The sequence below is a fragment of the Abrus precatorius genome, unplaced genomic scaffold, assembly GCF_003935025.1.
Source record: "Abrus precatorius isolate BTA unplaced genomic scaffold, Abrus_2018 Scaffold8, whole genome shotgun sequence".
Taxonomy (NCBI): domain Eukaryota; kingdom Viridiplantae; phylum Streptophyta; class Magnoliopsida; order Fabales; family Fabaceae; genus Abrus; species Abrus precatorius.
The window spans coordinates 20,601,840-20,628,038 of record NW_020874428.1 but is presented as its reverse complement, the minus strand read 5'-3'; the positions used below and the strand labels follow the sequence as shown (position 1 = coordinate 20,628,038).

Sequence of the window (26,199 nt, the reverse complement as noted above, 5' to 3'; positions counted from 1 at the left end):
TTTTAAAGCCTCGTCTATGCATTAAATAAGTTCACCTAAACAATACATGTTGAATTTTCTGTTTATATTTGTTTACCCATAAACACGTTGACATAATCTCCAAAGCAGAATGTTAATAAATAATAGTTTGCTGTATTTTTAGAGTAACTTGTAAATGACAAGCATTGAAAAGAAAATGTCAAACCTCAGTTAGTTAGACTAAGGATGTTTACAACTATAAATCATGAAGTCTAATTAAAGTCACACCTAGTCAACCAGTGACTTAGCTTTGATTCAGTTTGAAATCCAAATTCATAATTTACATTCTCAGGTACTAAAGCTTTAAAAGTTAGGCCAAATTAGAAACTTCAGTTATGGTTTTTATCTTTTGACCTTTTGTGACGTGGGAAGCGTTTTGAAAACTTCAAAGTGGTCTCAGAAGGAGGATTCTACCACTCTCCTTATGTACTACTCCTTGAGTTGGTTAGTGGGGACTGGTAACTCTAAGCACATCATTGTACTACTATTTAACATTCAACCTTACTTAACCCCAAAGGCCAAATAATAGTGACTATGTTGGAACAACCACAACCAAAAGTCAGTATCTTATGCTACAGAACCCAAAAGAATTTGGTCAGGTCACTGGCATTACCAGTTACTCTGACCTGAAAAAACAAACACATTCTGTCAATGTCTCTCCCTCCACACAAAACTACAAACTATACAATCACTGCCAAGCTTAGACCAAACAACAACAATCTGACACTTAGCTTCTATCATCAAAATCAATATGCTGAAACCATATCTAAAGGCCACACTCATTGCTTATTGAGTCATTCTTTTCCTTTCCTAGTGTTTGAACTTCAAATAAGGTAGTAAAAGTGCCACCATAACGAGCCCCAAGGGAGGGCTTGTGTTTGCTCCATGCAAGGAAATAAAAGGACAAATTTGGCCAAAAAATGACTTGTCAATGGGCAAAAACAAAAGTACCTCATCCTAACTTGCTCCTTCTCACACTTTCAAATGCAAAGCCCGCCACCCTTCTCTCTGATATAGCAAAATTCAAATCCCACTTTTGATTGCTCATCCCATCCATCCCATTTGCCTTTTCTCTTTGGAGAGTTAAGAGAATCCAAAAAGAAAACCGACTTCACTTTTTCATCATTCTCTTCTCTTTTGCAGTTTCCCTTGTTTACTATTTACTACTAAATCATTCAACATGAAGCTCTTAACATCATCATCATCATCTTATTCAACATCGCCATCTTCTTCTTCTTCTTCATCTACCCTCAGTTTTGACCCGCCTTTGTGCAACTCCAAAAGTGCTTCTGCAGGGTATCTCACAGCCATTTTGCGAAGGATTCTCTGCTCCGGTGGCCTTCCAACACACCCATCAGACCAAATAAGAGAACTTGATTCAATGTCAAAGATGAATGGCAAAGTTCAAGAATTTAAGGCTAAGCAAAACACTGAAGCTACCACCACCACCGCTACTACTACTGTTACTCCTGGGTTGGTAGCAAGGTTAATGGGTTTGAACTCAATGGGAGAGAGACACACGCCCTTTGAAGCAAACTCAAGTTCTTCACTCTCACGTAGCAAATCCATGAACTTCGTGGACTACTTGGGGGAATGCAAGCAAATGGATGGTCAACACAAGCATGTTAAATCTTCATCATTTCGTGAGGTTTCAACTTTCCACTTGCTTGAAAATGAGAACTTCTTGGTACTCAGCTTCGAAAATGGAGCTGGTGAGAGTAAAGAATTCAAGTCCAAAGGAAGAAGAAAAGAAAAGGGTTCTTCAGAGTTGAAGCAGAAACGAGAAGAGAGAGGTGAACTCAAAAACAAGAGAGAAAAGGTACGTCATGATGAGAAAATGAAGTTGTCTGATATGTCATATCTCAATGTCGGAAATGATGGTAAACATAAACTTCAAATTGCCAACAATTCGTCTCTGTTCAAGGTTTCTTCTGAAAAGGAGTACATTGAATCAGAAGCTGCAAAATTCTCACACCCCATGAAGCGGAAGGAAGTTACCAATGGTGAGAAAGTGAAGAGGAGAAAGAAGGGAACCACCTGTTATGCAGAAAAGAAGGTAGAAACTGAATGCAGTTCAGAAGATTCAAGCCCAGTTTCTGTCTTCGATTTTGAGCGTGAAGCTCCTAGAACAGGTTTGTTTCCTAGAGCTCATTTTTTCTTGGTATGGTTATAGTAGTTGTGAATTTGTCATTGTCACGTTAAGAAGTTATGAAATAACTTGTACATCTTGTAAGTTCTTTTCTTTTTATTTTAATAACTTCTCAATTTATTAGAATAAGAAATTTATAACTTAATTCAAGAAATTTTATAATCAACTTGATACAATAAATCCTTATGCAAATAATAATAATAGATGAATACATATCTAATTAAGTTGTATTTCTAAAATCACTCCAGATATATCATGTCTAATCAAGAGTTGTTTTTTTTTTTTTTTGTAAAAATGTTTTATGACCAACTAAAATGGATAACAAAAGCTGTTCCCTTTGTTTATTTTATTTTATTTTATTTTGAGGAATGTTTTTGAGAACTACTTATTAAAATGGATAAAAAGTAATTAGCAAAAAAAAAAAGGATAAAAAGTAAGCGAGACAAAAATAACCATATACATTATCGTATATTAAGTCAATTTTTAGATATTTAAATAATAAAATTGTTTGTCTTAAGAGTTTAAAATTTGCTAACTTATTGTACACAAACTGGTTGCAGAGGAGGATTCATTTGGTGTTGGTATGAGTTGGAGAAGAAAATTGTCACCAGAGCTTGAAAATGACCAGCTTTTTATACTGCATTGTGATAAAAACTTGATCATTGAAGACAAGAAGGTTAAGGCAATTGAGAACAACAAACATGAAGGATCAAAGGAAAAAGAGAAGCAAAGCCGGGAATGTATAGATATTTGGGGAGAAATTTGTAGGTTGGTGGAAGATGAATTGAGATCAAGTCAATTAGAGGGAGGAGTGAGGAAACAAAGTGATTTTGAAAATATAAATGCAGATTTTGAGTCAGAAATTTTTGATCACTTGTTAAATGAGCTTATAGAACAGCTTGTTGAGAATCCTTTGAAAGCATTGCAACTAGAAAATTTGTAAAACAAGCGAGTTAATGAAGTGTAAAAAAAAGATAGATTCTCCCTCTTGTTATTGTTTAATTCTAATTGTCTCTGGCTCATGGGGCATCAAGGAAGATTCTGTCATTTTGCTAGTTTCTTTGTTGCAATGTGTTTTGATCGTGCTTTATCTAAATATGACACATGGCACAAGATCATAGTCTTAGCCTTGTTGCAATGTCTTTATTCAAAGAAAATTCCACACAAAGCATGTTTAAAATGGCATCACTAAACCCAATAAACATTCTCCACTGAATGGCACTAACCACTTGTGGATTGCGGCTTCTTTGGCTTTTGTCCTACAAGTTGTCATTGGCTCGGGATCATAATAAAGTAACTTTAGTTGCATATTATTTTATTTACATTATCTTACAATAAAACAGAGGGGGAAAAACATTATAACACACTGATGTGGAAATAACGAAGTTCCTCTTATATACACTGCACACGGCACTAACAAGTCAATTTCAATTTCGCGAGGCAACTACAAATATAGTGCAATTTTTCTTTACACATGGAGCCAAATGCTGTATCCACTACCACTGAAATGTTAAAGGTACCTTGGAGACTCTTTTTCTATCTTTAAATTTCTAATAAGAAAAGTATGAAGATGATAGAAATTATAAAAGTATTAATGTGCTAATAAGAAAATTCATCTTAATATACACTTCAATTCACATAGCACAAGTAAGTCAACTTCAATTTCACGAGGCAACTACAAGTACAGTGCAGATGGTCTTTTTCTACACAAGGGGCCAAATGTTGTGTCCACTAAAATATTAAAGCTACAATTGATTTTCTACACAAGTGGCCAAATGCTGTACCCACTAAATATATTAAAGCTACCTTTGGAAAACAAACGACAGCAATGACAGCCAACATTTTCACCCCCAAATAGTTCAACCAATTATACAAAATATAATCAAATAAATATTAACCTACTCAACTCCTCTCTGATCATTGAATCAGCTAAAACCATGGACGTTTTCTTAGATGGTAATTAAAAAGAAATTATTCCTTGCTATATTGTTAACTGTTTCCAAAAATTACTATTTTGACTGTACCTACTTAAAAAAACTTAACTAGAATTGACTCAAAGATGACTACTTGATTTTTTATCCTTTTTAGAAAAACAAATCTATGCAAAAATGAATAATGTATCAACAAGCTAAAAGCTTAAATTCAACTTGTAAATATAATTAATATACCTTAGCTTGCATTCCAACAAATCAAGTTTTTTTTAAGCTTTCAGTTGAGTTTGAATAAAATCTATTAAGGAGTCAAACACACGCAGCTTAGAAGCAGCGTAACCCATTTTTACTCCTTCCTCAGTGCTTCTAAGATTGACAAATTTCATTATCCATAGAGATGTCAATTATGGCCAAAATTTTTATAGAGGTCTGAGCTAGTGAAATTGTTCAATGTCCCAAGGAAAAATAAAAGGCTGATAAAAAGCCAAGTGCAATACGTTTAGCTTTTGAGAATGCTTTTTCTTAGTGCTTTGCAATCCTCCACATTCATAACTGTGAACCAATGAATGTAAACTTCGATTGCCAAAAAGTAGCAGGCAGAATCCACAAAGGAATTGGTGGAGAGTACGGAAAAATATTTCAGGGAAAAAAAAGTTACTAGTGTGCAGCAAAAGAAACTATCCATGTTCTTAAAACAGTTTTCTTAATACTGTTTTGCTAAGAGATATCTTCCTTTTAGTTGCATAAAATAAACCCTAAATACTTAACAGTTATTCCTAATAAAAGCTTCAGAATAAAGAAGGTATCTTAAAGGGAGATATAGTCTGTGTTTAGAAATACGTCAAAAAATCTGTATACATGAATTCAATACAAATATTATTAGTTATAACCAATAAATAAATACTAATCTACACCCATCCAAGCGTGATTCCAAAAACTACTAAGTGCAGACAAAATTCAGGGTATGCTTGAAAACATGTTTACATCTCCACAATCAAGTTGAATAGATGTAGATGTGCTTTGATTATTATACGAACATATTTAGTATGTTTGAAGAAAATTTGATTTTGACTAAGTTTAAGTAAACGTGATTAATCATAATTTTAGCATTAAATTAAAAATTTATACTAAGTTTTACTTAAACTTACTTTTAGTTTTTTTAAAAAAATAAACATAAATTACATCAATTAAAACTCATTTAAATAAAATTAATTTTACATCATTTAAACTAAATTTTATAAATGTTCATCCAAATATACACTCTGTTTATTACAGCTTACACGAGACTTGATGAATCCCAGACATTAAAGAAGAAGTAAATCTAAAAAGTAGTGTTACACCTACAAACTACAAGTGGCATATATAGTATAGCAGCATTTAAATAAGCCTACGTTAGCTCACCTACGCTATAACTAGATTGGACCCATTTAAACATTCGTGTATGGCTAATGGGAAAAATAAAAGTCGCCAAAGTTGACCAGCTAGCACTCAAACTTTCATTTATCCCACAGTAACACATTATTGCTTCTCCATTTGAAAGCATAAAGAACATGTTCAAACGTCAAAACAAACACGGTAACCTATTCAGCTGCTGCAATAATGATAACTGACAGCAAACACAACAAAACATTAAAGAAACTAAATCTGTGAGAACCAAATGAAAAGGCTATAATACATGATATGCAAATTGAAAATTGGAATTTTTTATATCATTACATCTCCAATCTCATTATGTTGATTACATTATCCCCGCTACTTTTGGTGGTAATTCTGTCAATGAAAAGTTACAACTTACAACTCGATAGAACATATAATGAAAAAGATCGGTGAAAAAAATGGAATCAATTATAACATAGTAATGGGTAGTTACTGAAGCAGAAAACTTGCATCCTGCCCAACTTCTGTATCCTAGCCTTGGTAGACTATTTTACCATCCTTTTACAAATTGTCATCTAACTAAGTTCTATAAAATTCAAAAAATCATCAAATAATAAACTTTTGAGTTGCAAGAAGAAGCCAACGCAAGTCTTGAAATTGCTTTCACGCCACCATTTGCTCCTGCTCAATGTACATTTGCTCCAACCATGCTGGAATCGCATCTGTTCCATTGTTAAGGTGGCACTGCAGTTGTTTTTGCTGATCTTCAACACCGTACTCACCAGATTCCAGTGGAGCATCCTTCACAAGTGAGTGAACCCAAGAGACATCTGGCTCGTCAACATTTGCAGGCACTTTGGTTTTAGCCATGGTTAAAGGACTATTGCCGTTACGAAATCCAAAAGAAGCACACTTCCTCAGCTTATTCAGCTCTTCTCCATTTATGGTCCAATCTAATTTTCCATCAGGGGAGCCCCAATCAGAGAAGGTAGAAGGCTTTGCAGCTACAGAGGTAGCAGGAGAAGGAAGCTCAGAATGATGGTTCACCACACTACGCTCAATAAAGCTTTGGCTCCGCTTTGCAAAGGCAGCAGCTCTTGGATTCAAAGCCACTGTGGCTGCATCCCCAGATGGATCAATTCTAAAGGACCGCGATCCAATCACATTTGAAGTGGAAAGGCCAGAAGAATAGCTTCCTAGCTGCTGGTTCACACTTTGACGCATCTGGATTCCGGTTGGAGATTGTAACTGAGATCCTGCAACATCAAGCGAGATTCCATGGAATTTCTGCAACATTGATGGATCGAGAGATCCAAAGATGTCTTCAAGGTTAGTAGGCTTCACCCCCGAAAGCCTATTTAATTCACCAGAATGATCGCCCAAAGAAACGGAAAAAGATGGACTATTAGGCATGGAATTTTTCCAGTTGGAAGGAGAGGAAACACCAGATATCTCATCCATCATTAGTTGTTGTCTGCGTCGATGAGTTTCTCGTCCAAGCATTTCCATATCTAAATCAATATCTCTAGCAGTTGATGCAGACTTCAATCTGCTTTTGGGCAGCTGCAGTGTAGGAACCGAAACATTACATTGAGACCACATGGCTCCAGCAACAGGAGAAGATGCTCCAGATGGAGTCAAAGGTGGTGTTGAGGAAGGAGGTATCAATACAGATGGAGAACCAAGTGCAATTGGGCTAACTGAACCCATCTCCAACACAGAAGCACTAGCAGAATATGATCTAGGAGAAGGAATAGCAGAACCTGTAGAAGCATACAAGGGGCGCAGCTCCTCAGGCTTGTGAGCAAAGAAGCAAACCCTGCGTGTGCATCCACTTTCATCCTTGCAAAGCCGTGTACGATATTGGGCAGGGTGAAGCCAGCACTCAAAAATACCATGTGCATACTCACAGGCATCACCCTTGCTACAAGATCCCTTCCGAAATTCAGGACAAGGGACACAGCTATAATGATATTTCCTTGGATCACGCCGCCTTGCATTTTCCCCTGGATGAACAAAGGGGCACTCAGTCCAATCATGAGAATAAGCCCTTGAACAAGGCTTCACTTTGAATGAATACATCCTAAATTCGTCAGTACTATATATCCCATTCTTTATGTCTGGAAGGGAGAGATCAACAGGATAATCTTTCTTCTCAGAAACACGAGGTGTGCTAATATATTGTCTTTGTTCCTCAATTCGATCAATCACTTCTGGAAGTGCAAGACATGCCTGATCAGCACCACCTGTACCCTCCAGTAGAGCTTGTACCATCCTTGTCCTAGGAGTGAACATAGAATTAGCCACAGAAACAATCAAGTCAAGGGGTCGATTACCATTGGCATCAACAGCACTGGCATCAGCAGATGCATCAAGCAAAAGCTTGGCAACCTCAACAGAAGCAGCAGAACCCCCAGCAACCGCACAATGAAGAGCAGTGGCTCCATCTGAACCACTAGCCCGGTTAACATCAACATGACCTGTTTCAAGAATATAATTTGACACACCAAGGCTTCCAAACATAGCAGCAATCATGAGAGGTGTCCTCTCTTCATAACCTATTTTCTTTGAGCCAACACGCCTTCCGTACCACAAGCCTACCTCATCCACATCACAACCCTTCTTTTCAACCGCATCTTTGAAACCAATTACATCATCTGCAGCTGAAAATTCAAGCAAAGCAGAAATTTTATGATGCAACTCTTCTTTTCCATACTCACCCTCCATCACCAAACCAGTTTGAGAAGGTTTCCTCTTGGAAACACCGCACATGGAGATATGTACCCCTAAGGCCTCAATAGAATCTGAAAAATCACAAGAGAGAACAGGTTCAAACCCTATTGCACCAAACATGATGTTTCAAATTTAAAGCACATAAAACACAATCTAAGATAACAAAAATGAAAAACAAATAAATAAAAACTAAGGGGCAGATTCTCCGCATTTTGTTGATGCAGATGACTGTTGAGCAAACAAACACAGCTTAGAAAGTTACAGAAACATGTAATCACCAATAAATTTGCAAAAAGCATACGTATAATTGACAAAGGTTCATTCTTTCAGTTATTTATAGTTAGTTACCAATAACTATAAAAATTAGCACGAATCCAGCAAAGCTAGGAAACGAGAAATGGTTGCAAACAGAAACAAAATAGCATATACAACCTGTCCTTTGTTTCTTTGTTGGGGAGAGAAAAAGCGTATATTTTTAACATGGTTCACATGATTTTTCTTCATATCAATCAAATCTCTCAAGCCAAAACGCATCATTTTCAGAATTTTTCTTGGCAACCAAGGAAAACACACAACAGTTTCAGGAACTAATAAAGGTTCAATTTTTAAACTCAAACTAAAAGAAACATCAACACGAAGAGGAAGAGGAGAAAACAAGGACTATGTTAGAACGAAAGAAGCATACCTTAAGAGACACAAACACACAAAACAAAGATAGCAAGCTCTGGTTTTGTGTTTGCTTTAAAACTTGCAAAGCTTTTTAGGGAGAGTGGAAGACTTTTCTCTTCCCTCTTTCTCTGTCTTTTTTAATTTATTTTTTCATATGGTTTGGGTCAAAAAAGTGGAACCCACCTGGCTGCATTGCCAGTCACCAGTTTCTCTTTCTCTTTACCAATTCCATTAATTTTATTAAAAAATAATAAATTACCACAAATTATATTTTTATGTATCTTATCACATTTTTTATTGCATTTATATTTTTTACAAAATATTGTACAATTAATATTTTTAAAAAAACCTATCTTTCGTATAGACATATAATTTTATTTTCGTAATTTTGTAAAAAGAAGTTGATAACTAGTTCGCAAAAACCATAAAAAAAATTAATAATAACACCCCATATGTATTCGTCGTAAGAACTTCTTACAATATTATTTATTTATTTTAAAACTATTCATTATTGATTTTAATACAGTTATATTGACTTATATAATGTAATTAAAATATTCTTAAAATTAATTTTAACTGCGAATTTGACATTAAAATATGTGATAAAACAAGAAAATATACTATAGAAAGAACTTTATTTACATAAATGGTACATCATTATTTTACATATTATCTTGAAAATTAATCTAAATAATGCCGATAATAAGGTCTATGCATTTATTTAGTTTTTTTTTTAATTTTTTATCGACTCCTTTTAGTTATATATATATAATTTAAAAATTATATATATACTAAAACATATTATTTTAAAAAAATATATAAAGATATGGAGTTCAAAAACGTCAATAATAATTTTTAATATAAATACTAATAAAACAACAAAAAGTCTTAAAATTTTAAAAATAGTCTGTGGCAATAATAAAAAAATTTAAAAGTACTAAAAAAATGCCACTAATGATAGTTGGAAAATTGTCAAAAGTTCTTATATTTTTATAATTTTTAAAAAAATATTTTATAATTTTTTCTTTATATATATATATAAAAAAAAAGGCTTCCTTTTGAGAATGGAATTAATTTCTTATAATTCGACTAAATAAATATCAAGGGATGAAAATTATTTAAATAATATATTTTTTTTCATTCAGAGTACTCTCGGAATCAAACTTTAAATCACTCCAAAGAGAATTTCACTCTGTTAACAATATGCGTAGTTAGAAAGTGCTCAATATTCAATTGTTCGCTAAGATATTCTTATGTCTAAGGCAAAATTGCCTATCTTTCAACCAATACGCAATTGTTTTTAAATATTGTTTATATTTTTTATTATTTTATCTTATGTTATACGTCACTCTGAATGTTTTAATTTATCTTATGATATTTATTGTTTTATAGAAAAATTAAAGAAATATAAGAATGGAGTTAAATAGATTTTTTATTTGGTTCTTAATTTTATTTAAAAGTTGTTGATGGCCAACCATTGGTTAACTATACAGACTATAGGTTTTACAAAACTGCTTATAGTTATACAAAAAATTATTTTTTTTAAAGACAAAATTTATCACTTCAAACAAATTCTTAAAAATTAAATATAAAGTTTAAAAATATATTTAGAAATGATATTTTGAAGAGAAATAGAGAGAAAGGTATTTTTTTATTTTAAATTAAAATTATTATATATCACTTAAGATAATAAATATATGATTAATATATTAAATTTAAATCAATATATTAACTTATATCATTTATTTTAAATATATATTAATTTTAAATATATTTATTTAAAATATAAAATTTATCTTTCTTTTTCCTTTTCATTCCTAGACAATCTCTAAAGAAAAACAAAAAGAAAATTAAAAATAAAATTGACACATATTCACTCAATAAACTCCAGATTAAATTTACCCATTAATTATATGCTAAGGCTGTTATTGCAAAGAACAAGTTTTAAATATTATTATATAACTTCTTGATATTTAAATCTAAATATTTTTCTTAAATCTCTTTAAGTGTCACATTTTCAAGATGTGAGTATGAAATTTAAATTATAAAAAAATTATACAAAAAAAGTTTGGTAATAACAAACAAGAATGACCTTAAAAGGATGAAAAATATTTTTAGTACAAAGTTTTTTTTGTAATCATTAGGTTAATGCACATTTCCTCCAATTAAAGATAAAAATAGATTATATCTTAATTACATTACATGATGAGCAAGTTTTATAATCAACTTAGCATGTAAAAAGTAGAAATATGTGTTTATCTTTACCAATCATAATTGTTTGTTTTATCAAACTTGAAAAAAATATTTTATTTCATCAACACTTGCTAAAGGTCAATCTTACTGTGAATGGAATAAAATGATAGTTTCACATAAATAATAAAATATTTATGTTATATAGACTATTTATAATAATGTGGCTTAAACATATGTTAAAAAAGATAAAATTTGGTAGCATTAAGTCTATGCAACTTTGGTGTGATAATTAGGACAGTCATACACATTGCCTCAAATCTAGTTTTTTTTATGAGTAGACGAAACATATTAACACAAATTGTCACTTTATTCAAAAAAAAATTCAACAAAAGCTTATATTCATCTCTCATGTTAGAACAAGTCATCAACTAGTAGATATGTTAATAAAGGCTTTAAATGAGATATGTAACTATTATATTTGTAACAAGTTAGACATGATTAATATCTATGCTCTAACTTAAGAAGGAGTGTTATGAATAGTTATAATAAACATATTTAGATTAAGGTTTATGTTAGTATTATAATAATGAGTTTGATCTAGTAGAATTATATGTACCTTTATAAATATAAGGGTCTCTACATACTGTAGAGCATCAAATTCTAACACACTAATCTGTCTCTTTTATGCTCTCTCTCTTAATTATACATCAAACAATTATTTTCTTTATCTTAGAAAGTATATTTTTTTAAAAATATTTTGAAAATATTCTTTTATGATTTACAAGATTAGATGGACTAATCAATTCAGACTGGTCTAGTATTAATCAATAAATTGAATATTCTAAAAACTAGTCCAAAATTAATTAAATTAGAAAAAATTGATAGTTGGCTTGTTCAACTCAATTTTTTCTTATGCAATTGAACAACTTTGTTTTTTTTTATTATTTATAGAGAAAATTTTTAGAATGAGAATAAAATTGATATTTATTAAGATAATACAATCTTATAAATTAATGAAATAAAATATTATATTATTTATTCTTTAACTGTATTGTATATGTTGTATTTTGCAAAATATTTAATTAGGTAATGAAGAAGTTGAAATTCCCCAATAAGCAATATTAGATACATATTTTCATCTTGACGAGACAAATGAAAAATTCAGCATTGATGAATATCATTATTTCTAAAACTTTTGATAGTATTTTTTTTTTATTTCTTTATTTTAGTTTTTAAATATCATTATTAGTGAACTTATTTTGGTGAACTATGTTTTATTATATTTAAATTTTTACATGTAATTTTGACAATTAAAATATAAAAATAGTTGTTACAAAATTATAGTATTAAGTTTTTTTAAACATTTATTTAATATATTAATTATAATTTATTTAAAAATATTATTTAATTCAAATGATTTGACCATTAAACTTTAAACAAGTGCTTTAACCAGTTTAATAATAGTCTAACTTTCTTAACATTGTATTTTTTTTTTTAATTTCAACGACTTCATTATATGCAATATATATATAATTAAAAATTATTTTTATTTATTTATCAATTATTTACACCACCAACCACCTTAGTTCTATCACTTTAAAAAATAACGAAAATATTTTTTTATTGATACAAATATTTATTAGTATATATTAAATACTTCAATATATTTACAATTACATTTAAATTTTTTAATAAATACTTTTTTTTGTCAAAATACCGTTTTATTTTAACACTTTATATAATTAATAACTTTTTAAAAAAGTTTACATATTTTAGAATAAAAAATAATAATAAGTAATATAAAAAAATCATTACTTATTGCAATTTTGATCAACAATATAATTAACATTTTTAATTAATAAAAAACAACAATGATTAATTCCATCGAGTTAATTTTTTAACATTAATTTATTGATACTTAAACTCACAAGAGCTCCTTGAGTATGTTAATTGATAGAAACCCAATTCAATAGATCATTTGGAACGAGCTTCTTCTAACTTACATACTGATTTTGAGTTTGAGTTATAGATATATAGCTTTTGTATTAACAAAATTGACACTAAAATACTCATATAAAAAATTAAAAAAAACATAATTAATCAAAGTTAACAGGGTTAGTATACTATTACTTTCATTTAAATAATTTTTGTTTCAGGTAACTTTTTCAACTAATTAATATTAAAAATGGAAATAAATATATAAAAGTAATAATAAGACACTCAAATTAATAAAGTAATTTTTTAACACTAATATTTATTATAAGTTTTTATTCATCTATAATAGTTTAAAAATATTTTTCACTTTTAATGCTTAAAATTAATTACAAGAATTAATATTAATAAAACCTTTCATAAAGTTCAAAGAATATTTTAGAAATACTGATTGTAATATTCATTAAGTTTGATTTTAGTGCATTATAAAAATTAATTAAAAATGCATTATAATGTATTTTATATATTAATTATTAATGAATGTAAATAAAATTACATTATATCAGTTATATAAATTAAATTCATATTTATTTGGATGAAAAAAAGTAAATTAAAAACATTTGAACTAAAAACTAAATATTAATTAGTACTAAAAATATAAAATTAATATTATTTTTTTAATAAAATACTATAATTCTATTAGAACTTTTAATATAATAATAATAAATTTTAATCGGTATCTACCAAGTAACAACACCCGATAAAAAAAATAGTAGCCAAATTTGAAGCAGAAAGGAAAAAGGAGTGGAAAACAGAGGCATGTGGGCCCGACGGCGCATAACATCTAATGCTCCTTCGAATAGTAGACATCCACGTGTCAGTGATAATCTAAGAACGGCCACACTAAAGCGACCGAACCTGATATTCCGGATGCTCACGCCTTTCGCGTTTTGGATTATATGGGTTGGAGAGGTTTTTGACCTCCCCGACTGTTACCGTTTTAAAGCTCACAGTTCCTCTTTTCTGACTATGTGAACGTGTTTTATTGGTCTGTCGTCTTCCTCCTGTGGGCAAAGACCAATATCTGTTCTATATTTTATTATTTATTTATTATGAGAGAGGAATTCAATTCAGATAATAATAATTTTAAAAAATAATTTCCAACGTTGAAATTCTTAGAGTTATCGCTTGGGCGAGGGACATTGGAGTTTTCTAGAAGATCTTTGTCGTCTATATATTTTTTAATTTTTTTTATAGTTTTATACTTTTCTTTGACGGTTTTGCACTTTCATTATTTTTTTAAATAAAATATTAACTTTATATTTTACATTAAATTTAAGTGATTAAAAATAATATAATTCTATTAAAAATATTTATTATTTTTAATGAAAAATCATCTCTATATACTTCAAATTATGTCAGAAGACATTAGTTTTTTTTTTATATATAATAGAAAATTTCATTTATATTTTTTTAACTCAAAAACTTCTTTATACTTTAGAATGATGTACCGTTTCTTCTTCTTAAAATTCTTATTACCAGAAATAAAATTAGATATAAAACTTAAAAGTTAAGAAAATTAAAATTAAAACATAAATATAACATAATGTTCAAAAGTAGTTTAAGAAAAAACTTTTATTTCCAAAATTACTTATCTTTTCCCAATAATTTTATTATTTATCATGTATATTATTTAGGAAAAACGTAAAAATAATGCATTGTTTTCATAATAAAATAAATAAATAATTATAAACCCATATATTTCACAATTTTATAGTAATATTAGAAGTCTTCAAATGATTTTTTTTATTTCTATTATCATTTTTAATTATAAGATTATCAATTTTTAAATTTATTTTCATTTTCACAGATCTGTATGAAAATAGTCAAAATACTAACATGCTTTTTTAATTAAATATACTATTCTTTAATATTTTTTGTTTGATTAGACTATTTTATAGTTAAATTATATATATATATATATATATATATATATATATATATATATTGTTGGGTTAGGATATAAATTTAACTAAGTTTAAGTAATTCAACTAGCATATGCGGTAGAGTTGACGCGTGTTTTTTTTTTTTTTTTTTTTTTTGGATTGAAGTGGGGATATTTTTCATAAGAAGAGATTTTATTAAAGTTAGAAACATTTACGTAAACTAATTCTGTAAGATAAAAAGTCATATATAAATTTTGAATTTAAAATTTTATTTAATAAAAATTAATACGTAAATATTTAAATTAATTTGAGTTGTTTAAATATATAATTTTTTTTTTATTCTACAACTTGTGTGTTTTTTTTTTATGCTGGAAACTAGGGATGATATTAAAGTAATAAAAAAATATAAAGTTAAAAAAAAAACATATACACCCATAAAATCTTCAACTTAAAATCCATCTGAATTTATAAGGGAGTACTTAGCTCATATTGACTAGCCTATTAATGTAAAAAAAAGCAGATTATACACATAAATATAAAAAGCTGTTACTAAGATGAATATATAAATTGTATTTCCAGCTCTAATAAAAAATAAAAATCTTTTATAAAGTAAAAAAATTTCTTAATTAATTATTTTATTTTAACCGCATAAGTTGTTGTGTAAATATAATTTACAAAAAATTGAAACGACAAATGCATTTTCAACAAAATTTAAATTTAAATAAATTTATTTATTTTCAAATATAACTAGAAAATATAATACAAATAATTTTTTTTAAAAATAAACTAAACTTGTAATATTTTAGTACATTACTTTTAACATACACAATTTCAAGAGTTTTAAAAAAATAATAATCAAGATTTTTAAAATTTCCTGATAGAATTATGAAAATAAATAAATATTAGTATTTAGATTAATTTAATTTAGATAATCACCTGATTAAAATAAAAAATGTTGCATTTTTATATACTATGACAAAATGACACATTTTTGTTTTGCATATACGCACAGTTTACAATTATACATGTAAATTGTCATTTTATTTTCAATATTTAACTTTGCAACTCTTTTTTAACTATATCTTTTAAAATAAATTTAATATGTCAAATGAATAGAAGCTAAATAAAATATTTATTAAGTTAAGAACAACATTGATTTTTTTCTTTTTATGAAATTGGAGTCCAAAATAATAATTTGCTTAGAGGCTATACACACGTGCTAATATTTTTAAAAGTTTACATAAATTTTTATTTTAAGAATTTAAAAAAGAGATAATCTAACTATGCTTTTGAAATTATCATATTATATGCATAAAACAAAAGTTACCTTTTTTTTAAACGAACATTTGATCACAATGAGGATAGTTTTAACTGTAGTCTTTGATTCATGAGGAAATTTTTAAAAGTACGATGATGTGTGCATTAAGTTCAAACAACACAAAACCTAGAAATTAAACAACATAACACAGTTTTAAGCAAAAATATATTCAGGAAGAATCATGAAAAATAGCTTGCACTAAATTACTAGCCAGCTATCATTTATAAAAGGCTTATCAATTTATTGGCTTAAAAATGATATTCGTCCTTATAGCTCATTCTTATAACTTTTAATAAAATTTAAAACATCAATTATTTTTTCAATATTTGTATAAAATATTAAAAAATAAAAAATAAATAAATAAACAAATTAGTAATAGTTTCGTTTGAAGTAGAATTAGTTTTAATGAAATTAATTTTAACGGTTAAATATAATTAAAACGTGCATATAATTTAATTCAAATAATATCTATTTTTATTAAAATATATCTCTTATAATATAAAATTTTTCAACTTCTTTTTAAACATGTTTTAAATCAATTTGCATTCGTTTAAATGGGGTTTCATAGGTTTTTCTTTTTTAAAGAAAAATGGGATTTAGTGGGTGGGAAGCTTAGTTATGTTTTTGGAAAGAAGTAGCAATATAATTTTTTTTAATGTTTTGTATAATTTTAACTAATAATTAAGAATACATTGAAAAATATGTTTTTTTTAACAATTGTATGAATAATCATCAAGGGTGGTGTTGACTCACCCTATTTTTAAAGTAAATTTAGGTTATACTTTAGATCGTCTCAACTTATATATGTTTTATATTCTCTTAAAATTTATATTTTTTAATATTTATGTATTTATAAGACTTCTTGACTTAATAAATAATATTTTGTGTAATATATTATATTTATGTTAATTTTTTTTAATATATTATAAATTACACCTTGATTTAGTTTTTTTTTAATGTTTTAATATAAATATTTATATATTATGTTAACAAATTGAAAAAATTCATTCCAGTCTCACATTGTTTAGACTTCATTAGTTCATATTTGAATAAATAATTTTATCAAAATTGTGGACTAAGTAAGGAGTCTGATGAATATATCTTAATTTATGAATATTATTAAGCTTTGTTTAAGAGTTGAAAAAAAAAGTAAAAAATGTAAAGCAAGAAAAAGAAATAATAAATTAAATTAATGTTATTTTAAAAAAAATCCTCTAAATTAAATCAACACCCAAATTAAAATTTGTATAAAAGATAAATTTTGGAGAAAAAAAATTTATAAAAACTCTCATATCTTCATTTGGTCTTGTCTTTAAATCAAATTTACAAGCAAAGTTTTTGTTAGCCAGTTAATCAGCATATTTACAAACCAAGTCCTTTTAACTTGCAAGCTTACATAGATCGACCAAATACTAAAGACTCGCATTTAAATAGTTTAAGGATTATTTAAGTTTAAACTTAAACATTTTTTTTAAATTATATTTTCATGTGATTCCTTCAATAGTTGTTACTTGTGTGGCAAAAATTTTTACACTAATTATTTAGGATGACAACCAAGAATGTATCTAAATCAAAATTGAGACCTAACTTAATTAACAATTGTCAACCTCACTATAAAGTAAAAGCATAGAAAAGTTCAAATAAAAAGGATAAAGTACACAAATTCTAGATAAAAAAATAGTATAAACTAAATTATTGTAGGTAATAACATGAATCCAAAAAAAAAAAAAGTAAAACATAATAGAAAGCGATCCTTAAAATACACATGATTTAAGACTCTGAAAATGATAAAAACGTGTAACTTTATGTAAGAATCAAAGCATCAGCTCCAACAATATGAAGCAAAATGAATGTTTAGCCATATGAAGAAGTATGTCTGCTTCATTTACAAAATAACATGTTTTAACAAAATTTGAAAAGAGTACTGCGCTTACCTGACTAAAAGCACCTCTATTTTATATTTACTTAATAAATATAAATTTTATTTATATTTACAAATTATAACTATAAATATCCAAGTAAAAAGAAATAAACAAATACATGTCTCTGAGTAATAATTTTACTTCTTCATTTGTATGTTTTATTCCTCTTTATACTTTCTAAGTTTAAAAATCTCTTTCTTGAAATTTTATTTTGGAACATTGAAGAATCAACTCTTTTAAATAATTTTATCCTAAAATGTATTATTGAATTGAAAATCTATATTATTACTAATAGTGTTTATAAAAACTTACAATAATTTAAATTTATTTAATTTTTGAAATATAAAAAATAAGATTTTTTATTATATTGCAATTAAATGTAAAAAATAAAATAAAGTATGACATCCAACTCAGTTAAAAAAAATTCAAATTCAAATTCTAAAATATATGCAAAACTATAATGTTAGTCATTTAATTTTAATTTTAATTTTGTTTAATTTTATTTTTATTTTATTCTTTATCTTTTTTATATTTTAATTTAATTTTTATAAAACATACAAAATAATAGGTAAATTATAATTCAATAATTAAATCAACAAAATAATATTTTGTACAAGATTATTAAAAGTTATGAAAACATTAATTTCTTTTCTGACTTAAATCGATGCTCACCCTGTGCATTATAATAATTAAAAAAAATTAATTCGTTATGCCAAGTGTTAACACAACTTTTTCCTGACTTTTGTAAATAATAGTAATGAAACGGATAATATGAACACGTATATCTTTTTTAAAATCATGATTATTATCATCGGGAAAATTTTCACTATATTCCAATGTACCCAAAGTACGATGTTAAGTGAATAGACTTGCATGCTATGACCTCGAAAAAATAAATATCTACTTTAATTTCTTTAAATTGGTGAAGCTACAAAAATTGAACTCGTCATCCATTTTGTTTTCTGGTAGAGATGAACGCTTCATCCATATCCACAAGGTTGAGTACAAGCACATGGGTTCACAAGCCCAAGTGCTTATAGTTGGAGGGAACCAAAAAGATATGCCATATCATAGATGCACTCAACAAGATAATTCATCTTAAAAAACAAGACGATTCCTAAATGCAGGAGTGCAATTAGAATACTTTTGACGAGAAGTAAATCACATCAAGAATAAAGAAGACTCAAGAGTGTGTACATCACACATACAACCATATAGCCCTCAAAATATTCAGTGATATTTGAAGTTTCAGTTTTCACACATAATTAGATCATACCCATTGAATTAAATGGTACGTGTCGTGGTTTGGATTAAAGATTACTCTTCTAAATCAACAATTTATATCAACGATAATGTTCATATAACTGTATAATACCTTTACTAGAACTATATTAAATGCAATACATAAATGGCACTCGCTGACAACATTTTACACAAAAAAATGGTAGAGCCAGAGTTGAATGGGAAAATGTTAAAAATGTGCATGAGCAGAACAAATATCATCGTATGTACTTGCACACTAACATCAGTCGACTACAATTATGAACAAGGAAAAAAGTTGTACCAAATAGCTATACTCTAGAAAATTACACATCCATTTACCATAGATATCACAACACGATGATTGAGACAACAAAAATTGTGAGATTAATTATCTGAACACCCCTACCAACTACCAAATGCTATATCCTAAAAGCTATACAATAACACAGTAAGCAAAAATTTAGTCCAGGTTAATGCTAGCTGGAAGGCATACTCCAGGAGCTTGCTCTTCCACAAAAATGGATTCACAGTTAACCAGTTTCACTACATAATGAGCAGCTGGGTTGTATTTCTGCTGAGCTTCAACGAAGCTTCTGCCAAGAACACGTTCAACCCAATCCTCCACTGCATTTTTCTTGTCTGATAACCAAGCAGCTGCTAGTATCTGTGTCATTACCTCATAATCAATTTCCAGCACAAACTCTGAGCCAAATGTACTTTGAAATTGTTTGCTAATGCATTTTAATACTTGCTCAGCAAGTACTTCAAAGCTCAATGGCTTAAAAACCACTTTCTCATCAAGTTGATCACAGAAATAGTTAAACCATGCTTCTGAGGTTTCCACTGTGGATTCCCTTTCATGGTCGTTGTCATTGATGCCCTCTTCACCCTCCTCTACAGGCATATTTAGATCCAGACCTAATCTCGATGCATCACTGACCTGTTTCTGCATCTTGCATGTTGCTCCCTCCATGGAGTCGCTACTATCAGCCTGCCTTCTTTTATTCAGAAATGATGATTTGGAAATCCCTTTTCTCGGTATAACTATAACATTTCTGCTACCAATTCTTTTGGCATTCTCAGATGCATGTCCAAATAATAATTGCATTTGACGTCTTTTGGCTTCAAGGATTCTTTCCTCAGGAAACATCTTATTAGACTCCTCCGAAACAAAAGAGCCATTACCTTTACAGACAGTTGAGGTAACAAGAAAGATTGTGTTGTTGATGCTAATTATCCTTCCACGCGAGTCTTGAAATTTACTGGTTCTTATTGCCTGCAACAAGCTATTCTGCACCAGAAAATCAGCTTTATCTACATTTTCAAGAAAGACAACGGAATGAGGTTTTTTACTCAACTCCCCAGCAATATAGTCCACAACTGTCTTCCTCCTAAGCACATCAGAACAATATGATTTATGACATTCAAAAATCGAGTTTGATGGGTAAAAGCTGTCCTGGAAATCCAGATCCACAGAGATTATGCTTTCAGAGTTTCCAAATAGAGTCTCTGCAAGAACTGAAGCGATTTTCTTTTTTCCAAGTCTATCAGGTCCAAGGAAAGCATACCATATGTCCGCCCTACCATTTGAGCCTGTGCGCCTTCCTCCACCAGATTTACGAAGGGCCAAAGTTTGACTGATAGCCTGTATGGCTTGATCTTGCCAGCCAACCTTTTCAGTTAGAAGTTGATAAAGAGACTTGAAATCTACTGAATCAAATTTTCCTTCGAAATTTGAACCACAGTAGGGAGATCTTTCAATTTGATGGGAAGTATTTTCATTTTTTGCATCACAATCAGTTGAAACGGAGTCTGACAAGAGCTGAAGATGCTTTCTTTGATATTGTAGTTTTGAGGTATCTGGCTCCTGAGCAGTTGATGTATATAAAGTTCCCAATCCTAAATCTGTGGTCACCAGAGGATGGAAGGAAGATGATCTGTGGTCAAGCCCACTCTTATTGGTCATATGGGATGGGGCAACCCAAGGGGTCTTCAGATCAATTTGCGGAGTGTCTGATACTTTTGGTACATGATCAGTTCCAATATTAACACTAACTGTATCAGAAGGTAACGGAACAGATGATAACTGTTTTGGTGGAAAAATACCATGTAATTCATTATGTGAAGGATCTTCACTGTTGCTTTCCTTGACACCTGTTCCAAACTGTAAAACCTCAAGTGTTGGAGCTTGAGACATTGTTTGTGAAATACCAACTTCAGGTACCGATCTGGGGTGATGAAGATGCTGACAAATATCACTCCATTTCTTTTGAAATCCCAAGATCTTATCATTCAAATTTGTGTTTTCTTCATTGGTCTGCACTGGATAATGGAGCTCATTCTTAAATAAATATATGCAGCCATAAATTGAAGCAATGAAATATTGCAAGTGATGCAAACCATGATTATTGGCAGAAAGTGAATCCAAGAATGTCAATCAAGGTAGGAAATATAAACACAAGAAGGAAAACTTACAGCTTCCCAAGAGAGAATAAAACTAACATAACTGACAATTATTTCACTCGCTCTTTTTCCTACATTCATTTTACTTCCCCTCTCTCTTTCTCTTTCTTTGATCACATCATCTATCACATCTCTCATTTTCTATCTCTTCCTTTTTCTTCTCTTTATCTCTCCTTTCCTCCCATCTTACACCCCAGCCTTTATGGGGATGGCGACTTACATTATTGTTGACAATATCATTTTTATTGATAAAATAGTGTAGAATAACTTGAGTTACATGAAAAATAAGTATGATTTTCTTTATCCCAATACTAATAGGGACGAAATCCTTCCAACCATTTGCAAATGTACATGGTAAGACCATAGATATACAGGAAATATAAATGTGCAAATAGGAAATAGAATACACTTTATTGCCTTAACAAACTCTCAGAAAGATATAATACATCAAGTTAACTAAATTCATCGTCTCAAGGCACGCACTTAATATGATTAACAATTTAATCATCAACAACCATAGGTTCCACCAAAGAAAGTTCAGAGGGAGAAAATAGAAAGAAATATTGTTTTTTATTTGCTTTGCTACATACAAATCACCACATCAACTTTTTCTAATTGAAATGGTATTCTTCTTACCAGTCAAGACAATTTAACATCATATAGGGTACCACTAAGTTATTATATGTGGATCAGCACAGCAATTGCTCCCACTGTGTTGCATGTATATTTATGCATGTGAAAGTCTCAGTATGCATTGGACAAGAAAAGCAATAATTAGCAATCACAACAAACCTTTGCCACATCCAACTTCCTATGTGCGTCCACATCAACAACCTTTTGTAACCAAGGCAAGCTTGTTGAGTAACTTGATGCCAGAGTTGTAGAACCTACCTTCGGAATATCAGCAACTTCTTGTTCATATTTTTCATTGCATTTGTCACATCGGGTGAAAGTCGCATTTGTACATTTTATGGGATTTTTTATTTCAGAAGGTGTAGGAAAGAACCCACCGAATGGAACAAAGGACCCCATCAAGCTGTAAGTTTATCATGAGCAGGGAACTGTGAGATCCAATAGGCACAAAACAGTCAGAAGCTAAAATGTGCATAATGAAAGAGACTTCAAGGCATCGTCTACAAAAACGAAATATACCATAGCCTATATGTACATATCAACAGACTAGAAATTTATGGGCTCACAATAGTGGTCGACACATACTTAAGTTTCAAATTATCCATTCGGATCTGACAATACCTAATAAAAAAGGCTCTCAACAACTACAGAGTGAAAATTCCATTGACAAGCCCAGAGCAAAGGGCCCAATGCAGAAATGGAATCATATTATTCATCAAAATACTGGTCGTAGAGGCTCATCCATTTGGCCAACACAAGCAGAACAAAACTAATACCCTGTCTTGGTAAGTACTAAGTACATTTCTCCGGCTTTCTAAGTCATCTAACAAAGTTCTATATATCATTGTAATGAAACTCAAGATTTGCACCTTTCATTGTAGAAACGTTTCAGAATTATCTTGGACCCAGTAAGTGTACATGACAATAAATTACATGTGACTCATTTTTTATTTTCCTATTAAAAACATTTCGGTACCTTCTAAATTTAGAAAAACAAGTAAACGAAAACAGAGGTTCGGAGTTTAGTGAGGCAGAACATAGCCAAATGTTCAAAATATTCAGAAAAAATTCCGCCTCAAACGACCTGCCGTTTTATAAGTAACAAAGCAGAAGAACAAGAAAGACAGCAGAGAGCTCAGAGCAACCAAAAAAGCAAAACTCCATAAATTCGGTTCACAAAACACAACACGCAGGCAAGTCACAATCAAATTTACATTTCGATCATTGATTTGCTATGGCTTCAGTTAAACCCCATCAATTATAAACGTGCATTGCCTTTTATATCATATCCATGAATCAACGTGCAAGAGCCCTGGACAGTACACATCTCTTGAACCAAAACAATACAAGTACAACAAACACCAACAAATAGAAGTTAAAACAAACACACACCCACCTGGATTTCGGGTAGAGTCCTTCCATTGACGCAGTAGCAGATGTCACGGTCAGCACATGAAGATCCAAATCGTTTTCCACAGAGGGAAACAAACCCAAGAACTTAGAATAAACATGAGAAGTTTCAGCCACTCCCAGCAACCAAACCTTCCCACCATGGATCTCCAACAACCTCGTAAACCTCGAAACAACAAACCCAACAGCATCAGCATTCACACCCTCCCCAACCAAAACCTCAATCTCCCCGAAACTAACAACAACCCCAGATCCCAAGCATTGCTCCACCTCACCATCCAACTCCTCAAACCTCACACCCATCTTCTCTTCCCCGCACCCACCCTCCCTTACAAACTCCAAAATCTCCTTCTCCAACGAAACAATCCTTAACCCCGAAATCTCAGAAGAAAACAACGCAGCCCCGCGACCCTTTTCCACCAACTCTACGAAACTCCTCAAAGCGCTCTTCGCGTAAACACCCATAAGCAAAGGGTTGCGTTTGCTTTTTCTGGCGAGAACCTCCGCGATCCTACGGCAATTCTCGTCGGGTCGACCCGGTTCGAGGTTGCAGATGAAAACCGGCGGTGACCGGTTTCGCGACGGGAAAAACGGTTGAACCGGTAGTAACGGCGGTTGAAGCAACGCGAGTTTGATGTCACAGCTTCGAAAGCCGGCTTCAGCGAAAACGCGGCTCACGATAGGGTCATCGAGAATCGACAAAACGAAGTGCTTAAGCTCCACTTTCAAAAACGACGCCGTTCCTTGCTGGCTCTGGTGGAACACGTGGAAGTTCTCCGGGTGCCGCCGCTGGTTCGCCTGAGACCGCTTTATGGCGGCCATGAGAGAGTTCGACACCGGCGGTTCCTCCTCGGCGGCGCTCTTCGACGACGGCAACCGGTCCAGGGAGACGCCGACGGAGAGCTCTAGGGCTCGGAACTGAAGCCGGGGATTGAAGGAGGAGGAGAATCTGTTTGCGCTTGTGCCGGAGCCGCCGCGTGCTCGGCCGCACGCGTCGCGGAGGGCGGAGGACGGCATCGCCAGCAGAGCGGACACGGCGTGGAGCGACGTCGTCTGCGCGTGGCTGCGACGGCGCGCAACTGCCACAGCGTCGTCGAGCGCACGCGCCGCCTCGTCCGTCAAGCATTGCCTCGCTATGCTGACCGGCGTCGGCATCGCCGGCAAGCATATATAACATATAATAGTAAAACAAATATAAACAAGATGACTCTATGATATTAAATAATAATATTCTTATTATTATACGATAATAGAATGGCACGGGAAATAAGTAGTTAAATGTAGCGTTATCTGGGAGCCAGGTTTGTGGGTTTGGACTTTAGTATAGAGATTATATACGACGACGACGATGATGATGATGATGATGATAAATAAAATAAAATAAAAAAGGGTTAGAGGGGTTTGGGTTTTACTTGTTCAGAGCGTGCAATAATAATTTATTGGAGGAGCAGAGTGAGAGGGTTTGGTGATGGTGGTGCTGAAGGTGTTGTTGCTTTGATGGTGGTGTTGTGGCAGACGATTATGTTTTCGTTTGATTTCCTTTTTATTTTTCTTGTTGTAGAGAGGGATATTATGCTGTGGTGGATTGTTTTGTTATGGTGGGACCCTTTTATTTGGCCACTCACTGAACAAACAGATGGGGGGCATAGATTCATTCTCTCTACCTCTCCATGAGTGAAAGGTGTGCACAACTCCCTGTTTCCAATTCCATGGACCATCCCATTTCCTCTTTTGCCTGTGCCTCTATTATACTCCCTAACCCATTATTTTCCAATACCAACTTTTTTCATGCAAATTTTTATTTCGATTTCTTTAAAAACATTTTTGTTTCCAAGTTAAGCTTACTTTTAACAATGACTTTATTATAATTTTGCTAAATATATTCTTTGTGCATAAAATTTAATTTATTACGTTCCAAATTAATATTTCATATATATAAATTATAAGGATAAAATTTAAGTGCAGTTTTATAATCAGAGCTCATGTAAATTATAAGGACACATTATATTTGAATTTAGTTTAATAAAAATTTTAGCCACCCACAAAAGCATTAATAATTTTTTCAAAATTTTTTTCTTGCAAAATTAATTATAAAAAATGCAAAAGGTCTCGTGTAAGTTTGCTTTATTACAAGATATCTTATTTACATTAAAATAATGACTAAATAACACAATTTCTATTATTAGAAAGTGTAGCAAATAATGATTTAGGCATATAAACGATGAAAAAAAAATTTAGAGTT

General features: G+C 30.8%; 3 protein-coding genes across 4 annotated transcripts; 1 reads left to right on the top strand and 2 right to left on the bottom strand.

The window, feature by feature from the left end:
- Positions 1 to 1,198: 1,198 nt before the first annotated feature.
- On the top strand, positions 1,199 to 3,110 carry LOC113874417. Its single transcript, XM_027512638.1, has 2 exons — positions 1,199 to 2,150; positions 2,728 to 3,110. Exons 1-2 carry the CDS (start codon positions 1,199 to 1,201, stop codon positions 3,108 to 3,110), a joined length of 1,335 nt encoding a protein of 444 aa, XP_027368439.1.
- A 2,212-nt stretch (positions 3,111 to 5,322) lies between these two features.
- Positions 5,323 to 9,038, bottom strand: LOC113846970 (zinc finger CCCH domain-containing protein 66-like). 2 transcript variants are annotated; one of them, XM_027475769.1, is made up of 2 exons: positions 8,894 to 9,038; positions 5,576 to 8,279 (listed from the first exon to the last, which is right to left on the bottom strand). In XM_027475769.1, exon 2 carries the CDS (start codon positions 8,245 to 8,247, stop codon positions 6,139 to 6,141), a length of 2,109 nt encoding a protein of 702 aa, XP_027331570.1. In that variant the 5' UTR covers positions 8,248 to 8,279; positions 8,894 to 9,038; the 3' UTR covers positions 5,576 to 6,138. The 2 variants fall into 2 exon arrangements, with proteins under 2 accessions (XP_027331568.1, XP_027331570.1); XM_027475767.1 differs by having other exon boundaries at positions 5,323 to 8,998.
- Positions 9,039 to 19,556: 10,518 nt separating this feature from the next.
- On the bottom strand, positions 19,557 to 25,678 carry LOC113845974 (protein SMAX1-LIKE 6-like). Its single transcript, XM_027473739.1, has 3 exons — positions 23,944 to 25,678; positions 22,707 to 22,950; positions 19,557 to 21,768 (listed from the first exon to the last, which is right to left on the bottom strand). Exons 1-3 carry the CDS (start codon positions 25,110 to 25,112, stop codon positions 19,912 to 19,914), a joined length of 3,270 nt encoding a protein of 1,089 aa, XP_027329540.1. The 5' UTR covers positions 25,113 to 25,678; the 3' UTR covers positions 19,557 to 19,911.
- Positions 25,679 to 26,199: the final 521 nt, after the last annotated feature.

Coding starts and splice junctions, on each gene's coding strand:
- LOC113874417 (XM_027512638.1), top strand. CDS start 1,199: ATGAAGCTCTTAACATCATCATCATCATCTTATTCAACATCGCCATCT. Junction 2,151..2,727: donor GCGTGAAGCTCCTAGAACAG/GTTTGTTTCCTA, acceptor AACTGGTTGCAG/AGGAGGATTCATTTGGTGTT.
- LOC113845974 (XM_027473739.1), bottom strand. CDS start 25,112: ATGCCGACGCCGGTCAGCATAGCGAGGCAATGCTTGACGGACGAGGCG. Junction 22,951..23,943: donor GGACTCTACCCGAAATCCAG/GTGGGTGTGTGT, acceptor ATAAACTTACAG/CTTGATGGGGTCCTTTGTTC. Junction 21,769..22,706: donor GGAAGTTGGATGTGGCAAAG/GTTTGTTGTGAT, acceptor TATCCAGTGCAG/ACCAATGAAGAAAACACAAA.
- LOC113846970 (XM_027475767.1), bottom strand. CDS start 8,328: ATGTTTGGTGCAATAGGGTTTGAACCTGTTCTCTCTTGTGATTTTTCA.